General features: G+C 44.9%; 1 protein-coding gene across 2 annotated transcripts in view; it reads right to left on the bottom strand.

Annotated features, from left to right (window-relative positions):
• The window catches only part of GPAT3 (glycerol-3-phosphate acyltransferase 3), a 52,225-nt gene extending 33,250 nt beyond the window's left edge, over window positions 1-18,975 (bottom strand). For both annotated transcript variants that reach the window (XR_014791962.1, XM_084855469.1), the window contains exons 1-2: window positions 18,676-18,975; window positions 4,344-4,419 (exon numbers count right to left, since the gene is read on the bottom strand). Coding sequence is in view for 1 of the 2 variants with exons in the window: in XM_084855469.1 (XP_084711595.1) it covers window positions 4,344-4,419; window positions 18,676-18,819 (220 nt within the window). In the remaining variant the exon portion in view is untranslated. The remainder of the gene's footprint in view (window positions 1-4,343; window positions 4,420-18,675) is intronic.
• Window positions 18,976-19,728: the final 753 nt, after the last annotated feature.

Genomic DNA, 19,728 nt, shown 5'->3' with positions numbered 1-19,728 from the left:
TCCAATTTAATATTACATTTTTATCCCATCCTTCCACCAAGGAACTGAGAACAATATGCATGGTTTTTCTCTCCACACGCCCCTTTTATTCTCACAACAGTCCTGTGAAGTAGGTTGAGTTGAGAGAGTGTGACTGATCTGAGGCCAACCAGCAAGCTTCACGACTGTGCAGAAATCTTTATCTAGGTCTCCCTGTTGTTGTTGTTGTTCAGTCGCTAAGTCGTGTCCGACTCTTCGTGACCCCATGGACCATAGCACGCCAGGCCTTCCTGTCCTCCGCTCTCTCCCGGAGTGTGCTCAAGTCCATATTCATTGCATCGGTGATGCTATCTAGCTATCTCATCCTCTGCTGTCCCCTTCTCTTTTTGCCTTCAATCTTTCCCAGCATCTGGGTCTTTTCCAGGGAGTTTTCTCTTCGCATTAGGTGGCCAAAATATTTGAGCTTCAGTGTCAGTATCTGTCCTTCCAATGAGCAGTCAGGGTTGATTTCCTTTAGGATTGACTAATTTGACCTCCTTGCAGTCCAGGGGACTCATAAGAGTCTTCTCCAGCACCACAGTTCGAAGGCATCAATTCTTCGGCGCTCGGCCTTCCTTATAGTCCAGCTCTCACAGCCATACACTGCTACTGGGAAAAACATAGCTTTGATTAGACGAATCTTTGTAGGCAAGATGATGTCTCTGCTTCTTACTATGCTGTCTAGGTTGGCCATAGCTTTCCTCCCAAGGAGCAAGCGTCTTTTAATTTCATGGCTACAGTCACCGTCTGCTGTGATCTTGGAGCCCAAGAAAATAAAATCTGTCACTGCTTCCCCTTCTATATACCAGGAAGTGATGGGGCCAGATGCCATGATCTTAGTTTTTTTAATGTTGCGTTTCAAACCAGCTTTTGAACTCTCCTCTTTCACCCTCAACAAGAGGCTCTTGAGATCCTCTTCGCTTTCTGCCATGAGGGTGGTATCGTCTGCGTATCTGAGGTTGTTGATAATTCTCCCGGCAATCTTAATTCCGACCCGTGATTCATCCAACTCGGCGTTTCTCATGATGTACTCTGCACATAAGTTAAATAAGCAGGGCAACAATATAAAGCCTTGTCGTACTCCTTTCCCAATTTTGAACCAATCGGTTGTTCCATGTCTGGTTGTTACGTTTCCTTCTTGTCCCTCGTACAGTTTTCTCAGGAGACAGGTAAGGTGGTCTGGTACTCCCATCTCTTTAAGAATTTGCCAGAGTTTGTTGTGATCCACACAATCAAAGGCTTTAGCATAGTCAATGAAGCAGAAATAGACGTTTTTCTGGAATTCTCTTGCTTTCTCCATGATCCAGCAAATTTTGGTGATTTGATCTCTAGTTCCTCTGCCTCTTCGAAACCCAGCTTGTACTTCCGGTAGTTCTCGGTTCACATGCTGCTGAAGCCTACCTTGTAGGATTTTGAGCATAACCTTGCTAGCATGTGAAATGAGCGCCATTGTATGGTAGTTTGAACACTCTTTGGCACTGCCCTTCTTTGGAATTGTAATGTAAACTGACCTTTTCCAGTCTTGTGGCCATTGTTGAGTGTTCCAAATTTGTTGGCATATTGAGTGCAGCACTTGAACAGCATCATCTTTTAGGATTTTAAATAGCTCAGCTGGAATACTGTCATCTCCGCTAGCTTTGTTGTTACTAATGCTTCCTAAGGCTCACTTGACTTCACTCTCTAGGATGTCCGGCTCAAGTTCAGTGACCGCACTATCGTGCTATCAGGGAGATTCAGATCTTTCTTGTATAGTTCTTCTTTCCGCCACTTCTTAATCTCATCTGCTTCTGTTAGGTCACTGCCTTCTTTGTCCTTTATCATGCCCATCTTTGCACAAAACGTTCCCTTGATAGCTCCGACTTTTCTTGAAGAGATCTCTAGTCTTTCCCATTCTGTTGTTTTCCTCGATTTCTTTGCATTGTTCATTTAAGAAGGCCTTCTCGCCTCTCCTTGCTATTCTCTGGAACTCTGCATTCAGTTGGATATATCTTCCTCTTTCTCCCTTGCTTTTCTCTTCCCTTCTTTCCTCAGCTACTTGTAAAGCCTCATCAGACAGCCCCTTTGCTTTCTTGCATTTCTTTTCTTTGGGATGGATTTAGTTGCTGCCTCCTGAACAATGTTACGGACCTCCGTCCATAGTTCCTCAGGCACTCTGTCTATCAGGTCTAATCCCTTCAATCTATTTGTCACCTCCACTGTATATTCATAAGGGATATGATTGAGGTCATACCTGAATGGTTTAGTGGCTTTCCCTACGTTCTTCAATTTAAGCTGAAATTTTGCAAGAAGCAGCTCATATCTGAGCCACAGTCAGCTCCAGGTCTTGTTTTTACTGACTGTATGGAGCTTCTCCATCTTTGGCTGCAAAGGACATAATCAATCTGATTTCAGTATTGACCATCTGGTGATGTCCATGTGTAGAGTTGCCTCTTGTGCTGTTGGAAAAGAGCGTTTGCTATGATCAGCGTGTTCTCTTGGCAAAACTCTATTAGCCTTTGTCCGGCTTCATTTTGTACACCAAGGCCATGCTTGCCTGTTATCCCGGTGTTCTTGACTTCCTACTTTAGCATTCCAATCCCCTATGATGAAGAGGACATCTTTTTTTTGGTGTTAGTTCTAGAAGGTGTTGTAGGTCTTCATAGAACCGATCAACCTCAGCTTCTTCAGCCTCAGTGGTTGGGCCATAGACTTGAATTACTGTGATGTTGAATGGTTTGCCTTGGATTCGTACTGAGATCATTCTATTGTTTTTGAGATTGTACCCCAGTACTGCTTTTCCCACCCTTTTGTTGACTATGAGTGCTTGTCAAAAACTTTGTCTGCTATACCAGCTTTCCCCAACCTGGTGCCCTCCAGATGTTTTGACTACAACTCCCAGGATTCCTGACCACTGACCATGCTGGCTGAGAGTGATGGGCATTGCAGTCCAAAATATCTGGAGGGCACCAGGTTGCAGGAGGCTGCATTATACTAGACCGACAAACATATGACCCTGGCTTGTGGACAGGTACAAACCATAGTTTGATCATTCAGACAAAATAGCAAACTATGGTTTGCCTCAAATCAGGACAGGGAGGCATGTGTAAAAGGAAGAGAAAGCACACAAACATGTGGCAAGACTCGTCCATGTAGCATCAAAAATATGGTTTGGTGTTAGGTCTGTGTATTGGCCACTGGCCTGTAAACAAGTCACCTGTAGCTTTAGAGGGGCCTAGAGATCCATAATGCTTGGCCTAGGTTCATTATAAGTGCAATTTCCTTGCTAGTGGGCGTCTGAGCATGTGAGATGACTCAAAGGTCGACAGCGCGGCCTCAGCACATTCCATGCTAATGAAGGCTAGTATTTCATCAGGGCCTAGGATGTGCCTGAGAAGTGAGGCTTGTTTGCCTTAAAGCTGCAGGTGTCTGTGCTGGGAAAGTTCTCATTGCTTTCCTCCTGAACAAGCACTGTTAGCCTATGCTGGGAAAGTTGCAGGTGAACGCTAATTAACGCTTGCTGCTGTCATGCTGCCTCACTGCTGACATGTATGGTATAAAACCCATTTTACCCATGGCTCTGGGTTCAGAGAAGCTGTCTGATCCAACCATTGGGTATGCCTCTGTGCTGTAAGTACTCAATAAAGGCTCCTTGTAAGCAACCTGGGTCTGGCTTATCATTATCTCAGCACCTCCAAACCTTAGCAGCCCACAGCTGGGGCATACAGTCTGAATGAGCTCAACCTTAACTCTCACCTAACTGTTTAATCAACTATTTAGCTTATAAATCTACCAATTAAAGCACTTGGAATTCTCCAGAGGGAGAATATACATGAATTATTTACCAATGGAGGCACAGGTTAAGCATACAACACATCATCAGCTTCCATCAACTACTTCTGCTTACTGAACTTCTACCATTTTTCACTTCTACACAATACAGACCAAGTTATTTTGTACACATTTATAAACATCCACTCACCTCGTCACCTGTGGCAAGAAAAAAATCGCCTCCAGGTGACCAGGCACAAAAGCATTACAAAAGTTGCTCCTGTTAAAAAAAACAAAGCAGGTATCCCAAATGACTAATACAAGCAATTGTGCTCAGGAGGGCTATTAACTTTTATAGATTTGCAAAAATGAAGTCAATAGGGGTTCCAGGTTTATCACATCAAAGCCTCATTTTACAGAACTTAACTTTCACCCTCAATGGAACCCTTAAGGGCCTCTTTCATGGACCTACAGCCAAGTACCATTTTAAGTTAACACTGCAGGCATTTTTTTTTTTTCAAATTGCCCTTCTCGTTATGCAATACAGCTGAATATAATTCTAATTTTTAAAATATTACCATTTGAAATGGGCAGTTTCTGTGCCTCCTTCTGCTGCTGCTTTCTGATTCCCTTCTCAATCCGCAGCGTGGCCCACTATTTGGAAAGAAGGGGGGAAAAACAGGCAAGATCACCTTTTAAGGCGGCATATGAGCAATATTAATTCAGATGTAATTTGGCTCCTGTATCTGCCTTTGATGATTTTATACTGCTGCTATTTTTGGTGTGTGCTTTACTGTTTTACACATTTGTTAATGCTGTTTTATTGGTATGTGTGTTTTTATGATAATTACCTGCTATGAGGGTCACGTTAGATGTGGAAATGTGGAATATGCATATTAATAAACAACAAACCGTATATTTCTTTCCTAGATTGCAATGATCCTAAGGAGCTACTTCATAGAAAGCTCCCTTTTCCAAGTGTTAATTTTTCCATTTTGATATGCAAAACCATGTTCACAGGAACTGTTTTTAGTTCGAGGTTGCTGCACTTTTATGGCCGTATTTTTTCCCACCAAATCCTAACCCAGAACATTATCAGCAGGGTATCAGAGCCACCAGAAAACTAGTATGCTTCCACATAGACATCACCCATACTAGCACCACATATCCAACTGTGGTATTATTTTTAACCTTTACTATGTTTTATCAGGATCAGTTCATCTCTCGCCATATCCTCCCTTCCCCCCGCCCCCGTCCCAAAGGTGGTTGCAGCCTTTCAATTAGTTTGGTGGGCCCATCCTCAGATTCAGGTTTATTGGTCCCAGGTGGTCCAGGTTATTTATTAGCTGGTAAGTAACACTGAATTCTAAGATGCCTGCCATCGGTCATGACATTTAGAAGAGGACAATCATAGAACACAAGATTGTGAACCTCCTTGCTGCAGCTGAAATGATACTGGCCTGGTGGATCTCAGTATCTGATCTCAGCATCTTCACCCAAAGTGATGAGGCGATTATTAAAAGCATTTGAAATTGTACAATCGTGATGGATGTCATGCATCAAAGAAATCAACCTTCAGAAGAGGTGACCTCACATTTCGTATCAGAATCTACATTGTGCATACAGCAACAAAGGACTGTCATGTAATATATTTTAGCCTTTATATTTTAAATAATGTAGAGAGAGTTATGGCGCCACAGCTTGCCAACTGACAGTGGATCACGATCTACCAAAGATCAATGGTCTAAACGTACATTGACAAATGGATTTGATTGAAGGGGGGGGGGTATTGAGAAGTAGTCCCTTCCCTTGTGCCTACTTAGGGGCTTCCCACTTTCTCGAGAGGATGGTCCAAAAATAAGTCAACTGGCAACCCCAAAGTGTCCATTTTTCAAGGGGAAATGGCGGCAGAGGGAAAGAGAAGGATTAAATTGGCCTTGGAAACAAGGCACTTCTATTGGGATTGCTCTCTTGATAAAAAAAAGAAAGAAAGAGGCAAACAAGGATCAAGCAGCTTCACACATTACAGATATTTCTGTGTGGAATTTAACATGAAACCTGCATGCAGAGTGTAACACATGGTTATCCTACCTGCAGTGGGAAGTCAGTGGGCCATGGCTTGTCATCAAGGGTGGACGTTTATAAGGGGTAAAACCCTTATATAGGAAACACCCCTACATTCCTGATTTACAGGAGGCTGAAATGCAATGCTGTAGGTTGTTAAAAGTGTTTATTGCTCAGTTACAGGCCATGATCATGGGATGCACAGTTCTTGTTAGATGCAAGGACTGTACAAACTCATTAAAATCAAATATGCTTCACCAACAGAAGAAATCAATTTAAATCACATTTATACCACACACATTTCCTAAAGAAGCAAGTGCATACTAGCTGGTTAATATAACCATCAAAACATGTCGACTTACAACTAAGTGAAAAGTACTGATCTATCTAGGAGGGTACACGTAAGCCATATTGGTGCACACAAGAGAGAAAAATGACATACATACCTGAAGAAATAATGCTCAGAACTTGCCAGGAGCAAAAACATATAATCAACGGGCAAATCATTTATTTCCCTACTTTGTGGGAGACAATGACAACTTCCCAGTATCCCACAGCATCAAATAATAATAATAATATATAAAATATAGTTGTTGTTGTTCAGTCGTTCAGTCGTGTCCGACTCTTCGTGACCCCATGGACCATAGCACGCCAGGCCTTCCTGTCCTGCGCTCTCTCCCGGAGCGTGCTCAAGTTCATATTGGACACCTTCCGACCTGAGGGGCTCATCTTCCGGCGTCATATCTTTTAGCCTTGTGATACGTTCCATGGGGTTTTCTTGGCAAGAATACTGGAGTGGGTTGCCATTTCCTTCTCCAGTGGACCACATTTTGTCAGAACTCTCTGCCATGACCTGTCCATCTTGGGTGGCCCTGCACGGCATAGCTTATGGCTTCACTGAGTTACGCAAGCCCCTTCGCCACAACAAGGCAGTGATCCATGAAGGGGATAAAATATAGTACACCGATATAATGACTGACTATTGCAAGCTAGAGGAAACCATTTTTAAATCTGATTTGAGAAAAAATCAATTATAGTAAGCTTTTCTTTATATAAAAAAACTTTAAAACAAAATCTGAATATATGCATGCTAAAAAGTTTACATGTTCCCTTAAAACTGAACCCGTGACTTTTTATCAAATGTGATTGTAATGATCAGATAAGTTTATCAAATGCACTGAATTTGGGTAGATCTTTGATATGAAGAGCAAACTAGGCAAAATATTTGCTCACTTCTGAGGTCAGTCATGACTGACCTCAGAAGTCATGACTGACCTCAGAAGTGAGCAAATATTTTGCCTAGTTTGCTCTTCATATCAAAGATCTACCCAAATTCAGTGCATTTGATAAACTTATCTGATCATTACAATCACATTTGATAAAAAGTCACGGGTTCAGTTTTAAGGGAACATGTAAACTTTTTAGCATGCATATATTCAGATTTTGTTTTAAAGTTTTTTTATATAAAGAAAAGCTTACTATAATTGATTTTTTCTCAAATCAGATTTAAAAATGGTTTCCTCTAGCTTGCAATAGTCAAACAGTTTGGGAAATCACCTGAAGGGCTGTAGCTATAATCACCAACTATCTTGTTTGAGGCACAATGGCAGAAGAAGCCATTTTATCAAGAACTCAAGTGCAAAAGAGGGTGGGAGGAGGAGATTAGGAAGGAGCATTGTAACATTAAAATAGCTGAGGAAGCTTTTTGCCAGCCTGTTTGCAAAAAACCCCGGATTACCTCAAGGTACCTACCCCAACCACCAAAATCTGCATTTGTGTAAGCATTTTACCTACTATACACATTTTCCCAAGCACTTCCTCCTAATATGTGTTTTTGTACGTTTTCACTAATTTTTAGTTTATTTTTTGCATTTCTCCCCAATACATGCTTCTTTGTATGCATTTTTTAATTGGAACACTGCACTATGGAATTTGGAAGAGTGTGTCTATCGAAGTACAACTGCATTTTGGTTTGGAAAGTGCAAATACAGCAAATTCACATTCAAATGAGCATAAGAAGGGCATAAGGGTCTATCTAGTTCAGCATTCTGTTGATGCAGTGGTCAACCAGCTACCTGTGGGAAAACCCACAAGGCAACTGGTGGATATAGGCATACTGTCTCTGACACTGGAGGGAGAACACAGCCATCATGACTAGTAGCCATTGATAGCCTTATCAATTTGTCTAATCCCCTTTTAAGGTCATGCTGATGGTCTACACTGTATCTTGTGGCAGTGAATTCCGTAGTTTAACAATGCGCTGTATGAAGTTGTGTTGTTGTTGTTGTTCAGTCGTTCAGTCGTGTCCGACTCTTCGTGACCCCATGGACCATAGCACGCCAGGCCTTCCTGTCCTCCACTCTCTCCCGGAGTGTGCTCAAGTTCATATTCATTGCATCGGTGATGCTATCTAGCCATCTCATCCTCTGCCGTCCCCTTCTCCTTTTGCCTTCAGTCTTTCCCAGCATCAGGGTCTTTTCCAGAGAGTTTCTCTTTGCATTAGGTGGCCAAAATATTTGAGCTTCAGCTTCAGTATCTGTCCTTCCAATGAGCACTTAGGGTTGATTTCCTTTAGTATGGACTGATTTGACCTCCTTGCAGTCCAGGGGACTCGTAAGAGTCTTCTCCAGCACCACAGTTCGAAAGCATCAATTCTTTGGCGCTCAGCCTTCCTTATAGTCCAGCTCTCACAGCCATACATTACTACTGGGAAAACCATAGCTTTGATTAGACGGACCTTTGTCGGCAAGGTGATGTCTCTGCTTCTTACTATGCTGTCTAGGTTGGCCATAGCTTTCCTCCCAAGGAGCAAGCGTCTTTTAATTTCATGGCTACAGTCACCATCTGTGGTGATCTTGGAGCCCAAGAAAGTAAAATCTGACACTGCTTCCATTTCTTCCCCTTCTATATGCCAGGAAGTGATGGGGCCAGATGCCATGATCTTCGTTTTTTTAATGTTGCGTTTCAAACCAGCTTTTGCACTCTCCTCTTTCACCCTCAACAAGAGGCTCTTGAGATCCTCTTCACTTTCTGCCATTAGGGTGGTATCGTCTGCATATCGGAGGTTATTGATAATTCTCCCAGCAATCTTAATTCCGACCTCTGATTCATCCAACCCGGCATTTCTCATGATGTACTCTGCATATAAGTTAAATAGGCAGGGTGACAATATGCAGCCTTGTCGTACTCCTTTCCCAATTTTGAACCAATCGGTTGTTCCATGTCCGGTTCTTACTGTTGCTTCTTGACCCTTGTACAGGTTTCTCAGGAGACAGGTAAGGTGGTCTGGTACTCCCATCACTTTAAGAATTTGCCACAGTTTGTTGTGATCCACACAATCAAAGGCTTTAGCATAGTCAATGAAGCAGAAATAGACGTTTTTCTGGAATTCTCTTGCTTTCTCCATGATGCAGCGAATGTTGGCGATTTGATCTCTAGTTCCTCTGCCTCTTCGAAACCCAGCTTGTACTTCAGGTAGTTCTCGGTTCGCATACTGCTGAAGCCTAGCTTGTAGGATTTTGAACATCGCCTTGCTAGCATGTGAAATGAGCGCAATTGTGCGGTAGTTTGAACACTCTTTGGCGTTGCCCTTCTTTGGAATTAGAATGTAAACTGACCTTTTCCAGTCTTGCGGCCATTGTTGAGTGTTCCAAATTTGTTGGCATATTGAATGCAGCACTTTAACAGCATCATCTTTTAGGATTTTAAATAGCTCAGCTGGAATACTGTCATCTCCGCCAGCTTTGTTGTTAGTAATGCTTCCTAAGGCCCACTTGACTTCACTTTCTAGGATGTCTGGCTCAAGTTCAGTGACCACACTATCATGGCTATCAGGGACATTCAGATCTTTCCTGTATAGTTCTTCTGTGTATTCTTGCCACCTCTTCTTAATCTCATCTGCTTCTGTTAGGTCCCTGCCTTCTTTGTCCTTTATCATGCCAGTCTTTGCACAAAACGTTCCCTTGAGATCTCCGATTTTCTTGAAGAGATCTCTAGTCTTTCCCATTCTGTTGTCTTCCTCGATTTCTTTGCATTGTTCATTTAAGAAGGCCTTCTTGTCTCTCCTTGCTATTCTCTGGAATTCTGCATTCAGTTGGATATAGTACTTCCTTTTATCTGTCCTGAATCTCCCACCAATCACCTTCATGAGATGACCCTGGGTTCTGGTGCTATGAGAGGGGGAGAAAAATGCCTCCCTATCCACTTTCTATTCACACCATGCACAATGCAAACTAAGCTAATTTCTCCTCCATTCCCTGCAGCAAGATACTTCAAAATAATGGAGCATGTGCATTTAGGCATGGCTACAGGGTAAGCATGCCAAGCAAACTGGTGTTTTGCTTCAAGATAACTCAGAGGCGTTCCATACCTTGATATTGTTTTGGCTATATAATAGCAGTAGAACAGGGAATTCAGTGTTGCCAAGACGCGCAGCAGAAAAAAGAGCAGCCTATGCCTAACAAGCCAAACCGCCTACTTCTAAGAACAACTATGTGGTTCACAGCTTGGAGACAGGCAAAAAAAAAATCTATTTCATAGAATTGCCTCTAGCAGAGTAAAGCAGCGCCACAGCCAAACCGATACTACAATTTAGCAATGCAATCAGAGCAGAGGTATAAACCACCATCACTCAAAAGTTCAGATCAGTTTATACAATCACCAGGATCACATGGTCAAGCCTTCCTCGGATATACATCTGAACGCTCCCTCCACATAGAATAGGAACCCTGGGAGAAAGAACTCCCAGTATGCCCCAGCCGGCATGGCTGGCTGGGGTATGCTGGGAGTTGTAGGCCTGTCTAAACATGCATAGGATTGCGCCCTTAGACAGAGAAGGCATACAATTCCCCCACCCCACCGTTACCTAGTACAGTCTAAGGAGAGCTTTACCACAGAACTCTGCTCAGGGGCTGCCTGCTCATATAGGCAAACTATGCAGCTGCCTAGGGCGCCAAGTTAAGTGGGGCGCCAAATTTGAGGGGGGGAAATACATTTAAAAAATACAAATAAAAATGAAAAAAATTGTGTCTGTTTTATCTTATCTCAGAAACATTGGTTAGACAAACACAAACAAACGGACAGAAACACTGAATAATGATGACTCTGTTTAAATAAATACACTTTAAAAACATCAAACAGAAAATAGGGGGGAAATGTTTCCCAATCTACCAAAAATCCCAGCCTAGATCTGCCCTTGGGGTTTGGGGGTGGAGGCGCAGACCGCATGGCTACCAGTTGCAGGCAGCTAGTCTAGGGTCACCCCTGACTCTGCTGAGTAAACAAACTGACCTTTTGATGCTGTTGCCTTTGAACAACGTGTCCTGCTCTGTGCTAAGCTGGCAGCTAAACATCTGGTGCTGGGTCATTAAAGAAGGATGGCCAACTTCCAGCTCGGATGGCTAGGTTTTCATAATGGCATGACAAAACATTCTGTCTGATTTCACTTGTAGGGGAAAAGCAGCAAATAAATGTTCTTGTATGGCTACTACCTCATGCACATTCAAGAACGGGAAAAGACACACTGCCAGTTTACCTCTCTCCATACCTGTGCATTATGCAATGCAAAATTTACTACAAAACCAGCAAGACAACCCGCGAGGGAGCCACTTTGTTCCGAGTGTCTGAAACCAGCCAGCAGGGATAGACAACCCACTGCTCTCCAAATGCTTTGGACTACAACCCCATCAACCCCAGCCCACAAGGTCAACGTTAAGGGATTATGGGAGTTGTTGTCCAAAACTTCAGGAGGGAACCAAGTTAACATAAGAACATATGAAAAGCCCTGCTGGATCAGACCAAGGGTCCATGTAGTCAAGCATTATGTTCACACAGTGGCCAACCAGCTGCCTATGGGAAACCCAGAAGCAGGACATGAATGCAATAGCACCTTCCTGTTCATGTTCCCCAGCAAGTGGTGTACGTAGGCATGCCGCATCTGATCCTGGAGGGAGCATATAGCCATCAGATAGCCTTATCCTCCATTCATTTTTCTAATCCCCTTTTACACCCATCCAAATTGGTAGACACCATAACATCCTGTAGTAGGAAATGCCATAGTTTAACTATGCACCGTATGAAGGAACAACAACAAATTATATCCCACCTTTTTCCTCTTGCAATGAACCCAAAGCAGCTTGCATGATCCTCTTCCTCTCCATTTTATCCTCACAACAACCCTGTGAGATAGGTTAGGCTGGGAGTCAATGACTCGTCCAAAGTCACTCAGTGAGCTTCATGACCAAGGGGGGACTAAAACCCAGATCTCCCAAGTCCCAGTCCAACACTCTAACCACTACACCACACTGTCCTGAAACTCCCACCAATCAGCTTCATAAGATGATTCCAGGTTCTAGTATTATGCAAGAGAGAGAAATGCCTCCCTGCCTGCTTTCTCCACACCATGCATACTTTTGTGCACCTCTATTATACCTCCTCTCACTTGCCTTTCCTCTAAGCTGAACAGTCCCAGATGTTGTAACCTTTCTAACAGGGAAGTTGCCCCAGCCCCTTGATCATTTTTGTTGCCCTTTTCTGCACCTTTTCCAAGTTGCCTACCCCTGCCTTACAAAACAAGAAAATAGAGGTTGGCAACTCATTTCTAGAGGAAAAGGGATAAGTGAGTACTGAAGCAATAGGCAAGGAAATGAGGGATGATACACGTTTTACCAAATGATGAGCTACCTACACGACAGCTTGGCAGGGAAGTCTGGCAATTGTTTTCTTCCCTTCTAGTCTGCAGCGCACAGGTGGAAAAAAGTCACCAGATCCACCCAGATGTACACATGCCCATAGATCCGCAAGTCCAACAAAAATACATACAAGGCATGCTCTGCAAGCATGTAAACAAAAGCATCAAAAGGCACAGTAATAGTGGAGTTCAGTCATCTTTGCAAAAAGCCTAACAGAACGATGCATCAAAAATGTAAGCAGAGGTTTTTAGGATGCACCAGGAACAGCCTCATTTCAAAAGTCTGATCAAACAGTAAGAGCTAGGGTGGTGTAGTGTTCAACTGGGACTCAGGAGATCAAGGTTCTAGTACCTACTAGACCAAGAAGCTCATTGGGTGACAATGGGCCACTCACTGACTCTCAGCCTAAGCTAGCTCACAGGGTTGTTCTGAGGATAAAATGGAGAGGAGGAGAACCTTGTAAACCACAGTGAGGACCTTGCAAGAGGAAAGAAGGTGGGATATAACTGTAATAATACATACATACATACATACATACATACATAAAATAAGGGATTCCCTATTTCATAGTTGGTCCCATCCAAGACTGAAGAACTCTTGGAACATACAACTACAGAAGGCAACAGGAAATGAAGCTGTTATGACGCTCCAACTCCACCCTTTGTTTCAGCTCCCATTCCTAGTCACACCTGTCTTCTTGCCTATCCCTGAACAAAAGAAAGTGTCCTCAACTATTACTCTTGGATCTAGAACTGCCTCCTGCAACCCAGTGCCCTCCAGATGTTTTGGACTACAACTCCTATCACTCCCAGCTAGAACAGGCAACGGTTGAGGATGATGAGTTACCATCCAACACATCTGGATGGTGTCAGGTTTGTGAAGGCCGATCTTGATGGACCTTTGGTCTGATCCAGCAGGGCTCTTCTGTTGTCCTCCCTGTATACACATGCCCAGTCTCACCCCCATTCCAAGGCTGATTTCTTTCAGCTATTTGGGGGGTTGGAATCCAGCCAAAATCTACTGCTTCCTTCCACCAAGGGGTTCAGGGACATTTACATGAGATTATCCAACGTTGCCCTCATAGCAAGCCGCTGTGAGGAATATTAGACTGGGGAACAGCAAGTTGTCCAAAGCTTCCCTATTTACAGTTGACCCTATCATGAATAGCATCTGACCCCTCCTGGGCACTTACAACACAATCCTGAAGAGGGAGCTCCATTGACTGATTCACAAGATATATGTACCATTCTACATCCAATAAAATATCCAAGTGGTGAGCAATCAGAAATAATAATAATAATAATGATGATGATGATGATGATGCAGAATTAAACCCTTTAAAATCAGTTTGTGCCAATAAGGCCATGGCTGGTTAGTTAGGGAAGGCTTGCTTAAATAAAAATGTCTTCAGCAGGTGCTGAAAACAAAGCAATGTTGGTACCTGCCTGAGATCAATAGGCAGGGAGTTCTATAGAGAAGGACCCAATACACTAAAGGTTCTACTCCAAGTGGATTCCAAACAGACTGCAGGTCCATTCGGAACAACCAGGAGTGCCTAATCTGAAGACCTTAGTGACTGTGCAGGCTGGTAAAGGAGAAGGCACTTTCTCAAATATCCTAGTCCCAAGTTGCTTAGGGTTTTATACACCAAAAATAAAATCGAACTTCCTTCCCAGTAAGTATGCCTTAGGTTTACAGTATTCGGGTACATAAGAACGCAAGAAGAGCCATGCTGAATCAGACCAAGGGTCCATCTAGCCCAGCATTCTGTTCACACAGTGGCCAACCAGATGTCGACCAGGAACCCACAAGCAGGGCATGAGCACAACAGCACCCTCTCACCCACTTTCCCCAGCAACTGGTGTACATAGGCTTACTGCCTCTGGTACTGGAGATAGCACATAGCCATCAAGCCTAGTAGCCACTGATAGCCTTTTCCACCAGGAATTTGTCTAACCCCTTTTAAAGCCATCCAAATTGGTGGCCATCACTACATCCTGTGGTAGCAAATTCCATAGTTTAACTATGTGCTGTGTGAAGAAGAACTTCATTTTATCTTTCCTGAATGTCCCACCAAACAGCTTCATAGGATGACCCCGGGTTCTAGTATTTTGAGAGAAAGAGACAAATGTCTTGGCCCATCACTATCAAATGGTGAGGGGTTCCAGGTGGCAGGAGTAGCTGTACTTTTCACCATGCTTGCTTCATGACAAGGCCTTTGGGTCTGGCAGTGTCATAGTATGGCAATTGTAGTATGGTTTTTGCAAGATTGCCCTTGAATGCTGTCCAGGCGGGTGCAGAATGAAGCTGCTGGAGCAATACTTTGGAACCTTCAGTGCAAAATCTAGTGTAAAATGTGTTTTGTCATGCTGATGAAATGCCATGGCCTGCAAGGCTAATGTTGCATGGCAGACCAAAGATACAGCTCAAAGTGTGCAATCTTGTGCATGTCTGAGAAGTAAGCCCCACTGTGTTAAATGGGACATACTCCCATGTAAGTGTGTATAGGACTGCAGCCTAAGCATTTACACCAAAAAAAAATAAGGGTGAATCACTTTTAGGGCTTTGCTGCAGTAGAGTAGCCATGACTCTGATCCTAAGGCAACTGGTTCACAAGCTTTCTACCGGCAGAAGGCAATAACATCCATTCTCTCTTCCTGCACTCTATAATTAGAACCACATTCAGATGAGAGAAGATACTGCAGTGTTTTGTTATTCCGTAAGTTAGTAATTGGAATCCAAAAGGTGAACTTTTATTACCATCTCCAGTCTTAAAGTAGCATCTGACTGGAGGCTTCTTTTGAGCTTCTAGACACCTGTTTTCGTTGTCCCAACAAGCAAGATTCATTAATAGCCAGTTGCAAGTTTAAAATAAACCTAGATGCCATAACTACCCTCTCAATGATGAATTGTAAGCAGGACGATTTAAGAGGGCATTGATTTTGCCCTTGAATGGTTGATTGGAGTATCAGGTTTCAAGCTCCCTGAAGATCACCGATATTCCACAGAGGCTAGGTGTCAACTGGCTTGGGAACCGCTGACAGTAGACTGTGTGGGCTTGACAGTAGTCCAGCAGCTGAATTTACCACCCAATACCATCATGTGTTTTATCAAGGCAAAAGAAAATCACTTTAATGGAAGCGTCTAGATTTCTCATTTAAATGCTAGCATTGTTTTCTTAACAAGACTTTTCATTATCTGCTCCATGAATAGTTTCGCTGTAAACCTGTTATGTTCTATTGGCTTGGCTTTGCCATTCATCATCAGCATAAATAATATTTATGGCATTCATAGCAGCATGCATCATCCCAGCAATCCTTTCAAGATCCCTGTATGGCAAGACACTATGAATCCCATATTATTGCACAGCTCACCAAAAGCCACTTAGGGAGCAATCCTATGGCCGCTAGTCAGCAGCTAGATGGCCATAGGATATCTGGTTTTCCACGAACCGACCTCAGAACCTGCGCTCAGAGGTAAGTTCCCGGAGAACCAACCATTCCTCCCCTTCCGTGCTGCCTTGCAGGCAGTGCAGAATCGCCCTGCGTTCCCCGCTCTGAAGAGGAGCGCGGAGCAGCCAAAATGGGGCATGCGGGGGGGCATTCCAGGGCGGGGAAGGCGGAAATGCCAGTACAATACATCCTATGTGTCATCTGGCAGCCTCCTCCCCCACGCAGTCTACTCCCCAACTCCGCCTTCCCACGACTAGACAGACGATGCAGGGCAGGAGAAGCATGGAGGGAAGAATCCCCTTCATGACTCCTGCCCTGCACTGGATAGGTGGTCATATCCGAGTTCAGAGGCGGCCGCCTGTCCCCATAGGATTGCGCCCTTAATGAGCGCATGGCAGAGGAGATAAATTTGCACTGGGGACTTCACTGCACAGAATACAAATACAGGAATCTGCTTTATACTGCCTAGCCCAATATTCTGTATTCCAGGCATAGGCAACCTTTCGGGCCTGTGAGCACATTTGGAAATATGAACAACTGTTCTGGGCGCAACCCCAAAATGGCTGCCATGGGTGGGCATCGCTAGTCACAAAGGACAAGTAACCTCCCTCAGAGGCATTCATGGGATATTAAGATGGCAGCAGCTAGAGGCTTCCACTTTGCTTTGAAGCAATCCCAGCTGCCAGTAAGAAAATATAAAAATATTTATAAAATAAAAATTAGGCGGAGCAGATTCTTTCAATGAGCACCAAGGAAGGCATCTGAGGGCACATTGCTGCCTGCAGACACTGCGTTGCCTACCCCTGACATATTCTGACTGACAGCAGCTTTTCCTGGATCTCAGGGAGGGAATCTTTCCTATCACCTGCTACCCAATTCTTTTTCTTTTTTTCCTGGAGATGCCAGGATTGAGCCTGGGACTTCTGATTGCAAAGTATGTACTCATCCACTGAACTATGGTCACTTCCCAATTTTATGCACTATTCTCCATCAGTTCTAATTTGTACAGCCTTGTAAATAAGCCCACCAAAGTTATTGGCCTGCAAAAAATAATCAGTATCCACAGAGGGACCAAAAGATGCATTTCCATACTGGCCACATAAGAAAGAGCATCCCTCCTCTAGCAGCCTGCTTGGAAGATTCCCATTCCTGCTCTGAGAGCCTGCACATTCACCTGTGTGGAATTCCATGCACTCACCTGTATGCAATTCCCACTTGTCTATGGCTACCAGGCCAGCGCTTAAACACAAGCCTGCATTTGCAATAGTGCAAGAAATCACTTAACATTTAGACATCTATTCTTATCTTAGGTTAAATTAAAAACTCATCCATTTTGTTTTAACACACCCCTAGTTGGGGCTTCTTCTTTTTAAAGTCCAAATTAGCAATTTCGAACTATTTGTGACAGTCTTTCTCTTTAAATAACGTTCTGGCTCCAGTACAGTACAGGCAATGTGAAGGGAGTAGTAAGGTAAGCCCCACAATGATGCAAAGCAGCCTTAGAAAAGCAGCCAAGCCAAAATTTGCACAGAACAGAGATATAGACACTAAAGAGAAGGATGCCTTGCAGATGCTCTGTATTACAGCAAATGATTTATGTATGTATTTATTTCTTTCCAGTATTTCTAATGCCACCTTTCAGAGCCAAGCCTTCCCAAGGCAGCTCACATATTTAATCAGAAACACAGAACTAAAATAATCTCATTATGATAATAAAATTAGATCAGCAGCCTCAAAAGACCACAAAACCCTGCACAGTGACTCATATAAACCAAATTTTAAAGCAGAACAGTCAGCATGGCTGGGAGTTGTAGTATTTTCTGTCTACCCATGAATAGGAATGAACCCCTAAAAGGATTATATGCACAGCCCAACATCTCAAGTAAAAGCAGATAAAAAGAAACAGATTTTCAGGGCTCAGCTCAAAGTGAATAGGGATGACACCCTGGGGAGGGAATTATGCAAATATGGGACCACCATCAAAAAGTCCCTCCCTAGTGCCCATCAGAGTAATGGATCTTGATGGGCCTATAAAAATGAAGGCCCTCCAGGTTTATTTTATTTAAGATATTTTAGGTCACCTTTCCCTTAAAAGGAAACGATCCACAAGGCAGCTCGCCGACATTTAAAAATAAATAGCGACACTAGATTTTTGCAGGAGAGGGGTGTTAGGAAACTAACAGAACCGCGAAACAGTACAAACAGACCCCATCTGGGTCTGGCAGCCTTTTATTAGACTCGACTCTCCCCACCCCAGAATAGGTTTGGGGAAATGAATGACAGCAACTACAACGAATGAATGTTAGACTGCGTAGCTTCGCTCCCCGGCCGAATTGAATCTCTAGGATTGCAGGGGAGGAGCGGGGAGAGGAGATTGCTAGAGGACCACCGTTGTCCGCTCGCCAAAACCTGCGCAGGCCCCCCTCCCGCTCCCTCCAGAAACCGAATAGCCATTGACGTGCAATGCATCCAGGGGAGAGACACAGAGGCTCACGCCCTTCCCCGCGCAACAGAGCGCTGAATCATGCACGGAAGGTCAGCGCTTTCTGGAGGCAAGAGGCGCAGCGAGAAAGACCTGCCAGCAAAGCATACCTTTGGTCCCAAGGCGGGGAGCGGGGGAGAGAGGCGCCCTTTCCCCCGACTCTGGGCGCAGAGGGCTGCTCCGCCCGCGCTGCCCCGCGGCTCTCCGCGCGCCCCCGACTCACCTCCAAAATCTTCACCAGGACTTTGAGGTACAGCTCCGAGATCCCCAAGGACACGCCGAAGACGGACGGCAGCACGATCAGCAGGAACGCCAGGGAGAACCAGAGGCTCAGGAGCCGCAGCGCGACAGCCAAGAGCTCCTCCATGCCGGCGGAGGGGACGGAGCTGGCGGGCCAGACCCCGGCTGACCTGCCAATGCAGCAGCCCCGGCTTTCCCCCGGCAGGGAAAAAGCCCCTCCTCGCGGGCCTGCTGGAGGAGGCGGACTGGGCCGAGCCTCCTGGGCCACAGCCTCTTTCTTTCTGGCCGGGCGCTCTGCCGCGCCACCCACTTAACTCCTCCTCTCCCACGAGCTCGCCCAACTGAAGCAGTACTGCAGCTGCTGTTACCTCCGCCCGGCTGGTGCTCCGTCCGGGCAACCGCACTGGAACCCGGGCCAGGAGGGAGGAGCGTGGTGCCCCGAACCCCCAAGGAGGCAACCCGCCGCCGCCGCCTCCTCCTGCGCGTTGGGCATCCCTCTACAAAAGCACCTCTGGGCGCGCCGCGAAAGCGCATCTGCCCGCCCACCGCATTGTTCGCTCACGGCTGCATTGTGATCTCAGGATGACCTGGGTGTGTGTCTGGAAGCAGCCTTCCCCCAACCCGAGGCCCCTCAGATGTGTTGGCCTCCCACTCCCATCATGCACCAGCCAGCCATGGCCGGTGCATGATGGGAGTGGGAGGCCAACACATCTAGGGGGCGCAGGATGGAAGAGCAGGGCCACCCCAAGACATTTTGCTGCCTACAGCAAAGGACAAGATGGCATCTTCTCTCATGGGCTGGCAGTTGATTTGTTTCAACTTTCGTTGAAAACGTTTTCAAACGATGGCATTGTAGGCCCCTTCCAACCCTACTATTCTATGACTATACTATTCTATGATTCCCCCTTCAGCACTAGGGATGGGGTAGCATCTTCTACTTAGGGGGTGCAGGGCAGGCCACACGGTGCACACAGCTCTCCTCCAACACCTTGCTATTGCCTCTCAGCATCTTCCCCCCGAAGGCCTGGCCACATTT

The sequence above is a fragment of the Heloderma suspectum genome, chromosome 5 (assembly GCF_057233095.1).
Source record: "Heloderma suspectum isolate Gila_16-S chromosome 5, 16-S_ref, whole genome shotgun sequence".
Classification (NCBI taxonomy): domain Eukaryota; kingdom Metazoa; phylum Chordata; class Lepidosauria; order Squamata; family Helodermatidae; genus Heloderma; species Heloderma suspectum.
Note: the sequence above shows the minus strand (reverse complement) of the source record. Positions and strands in the feature narration are given on the sequence as shown.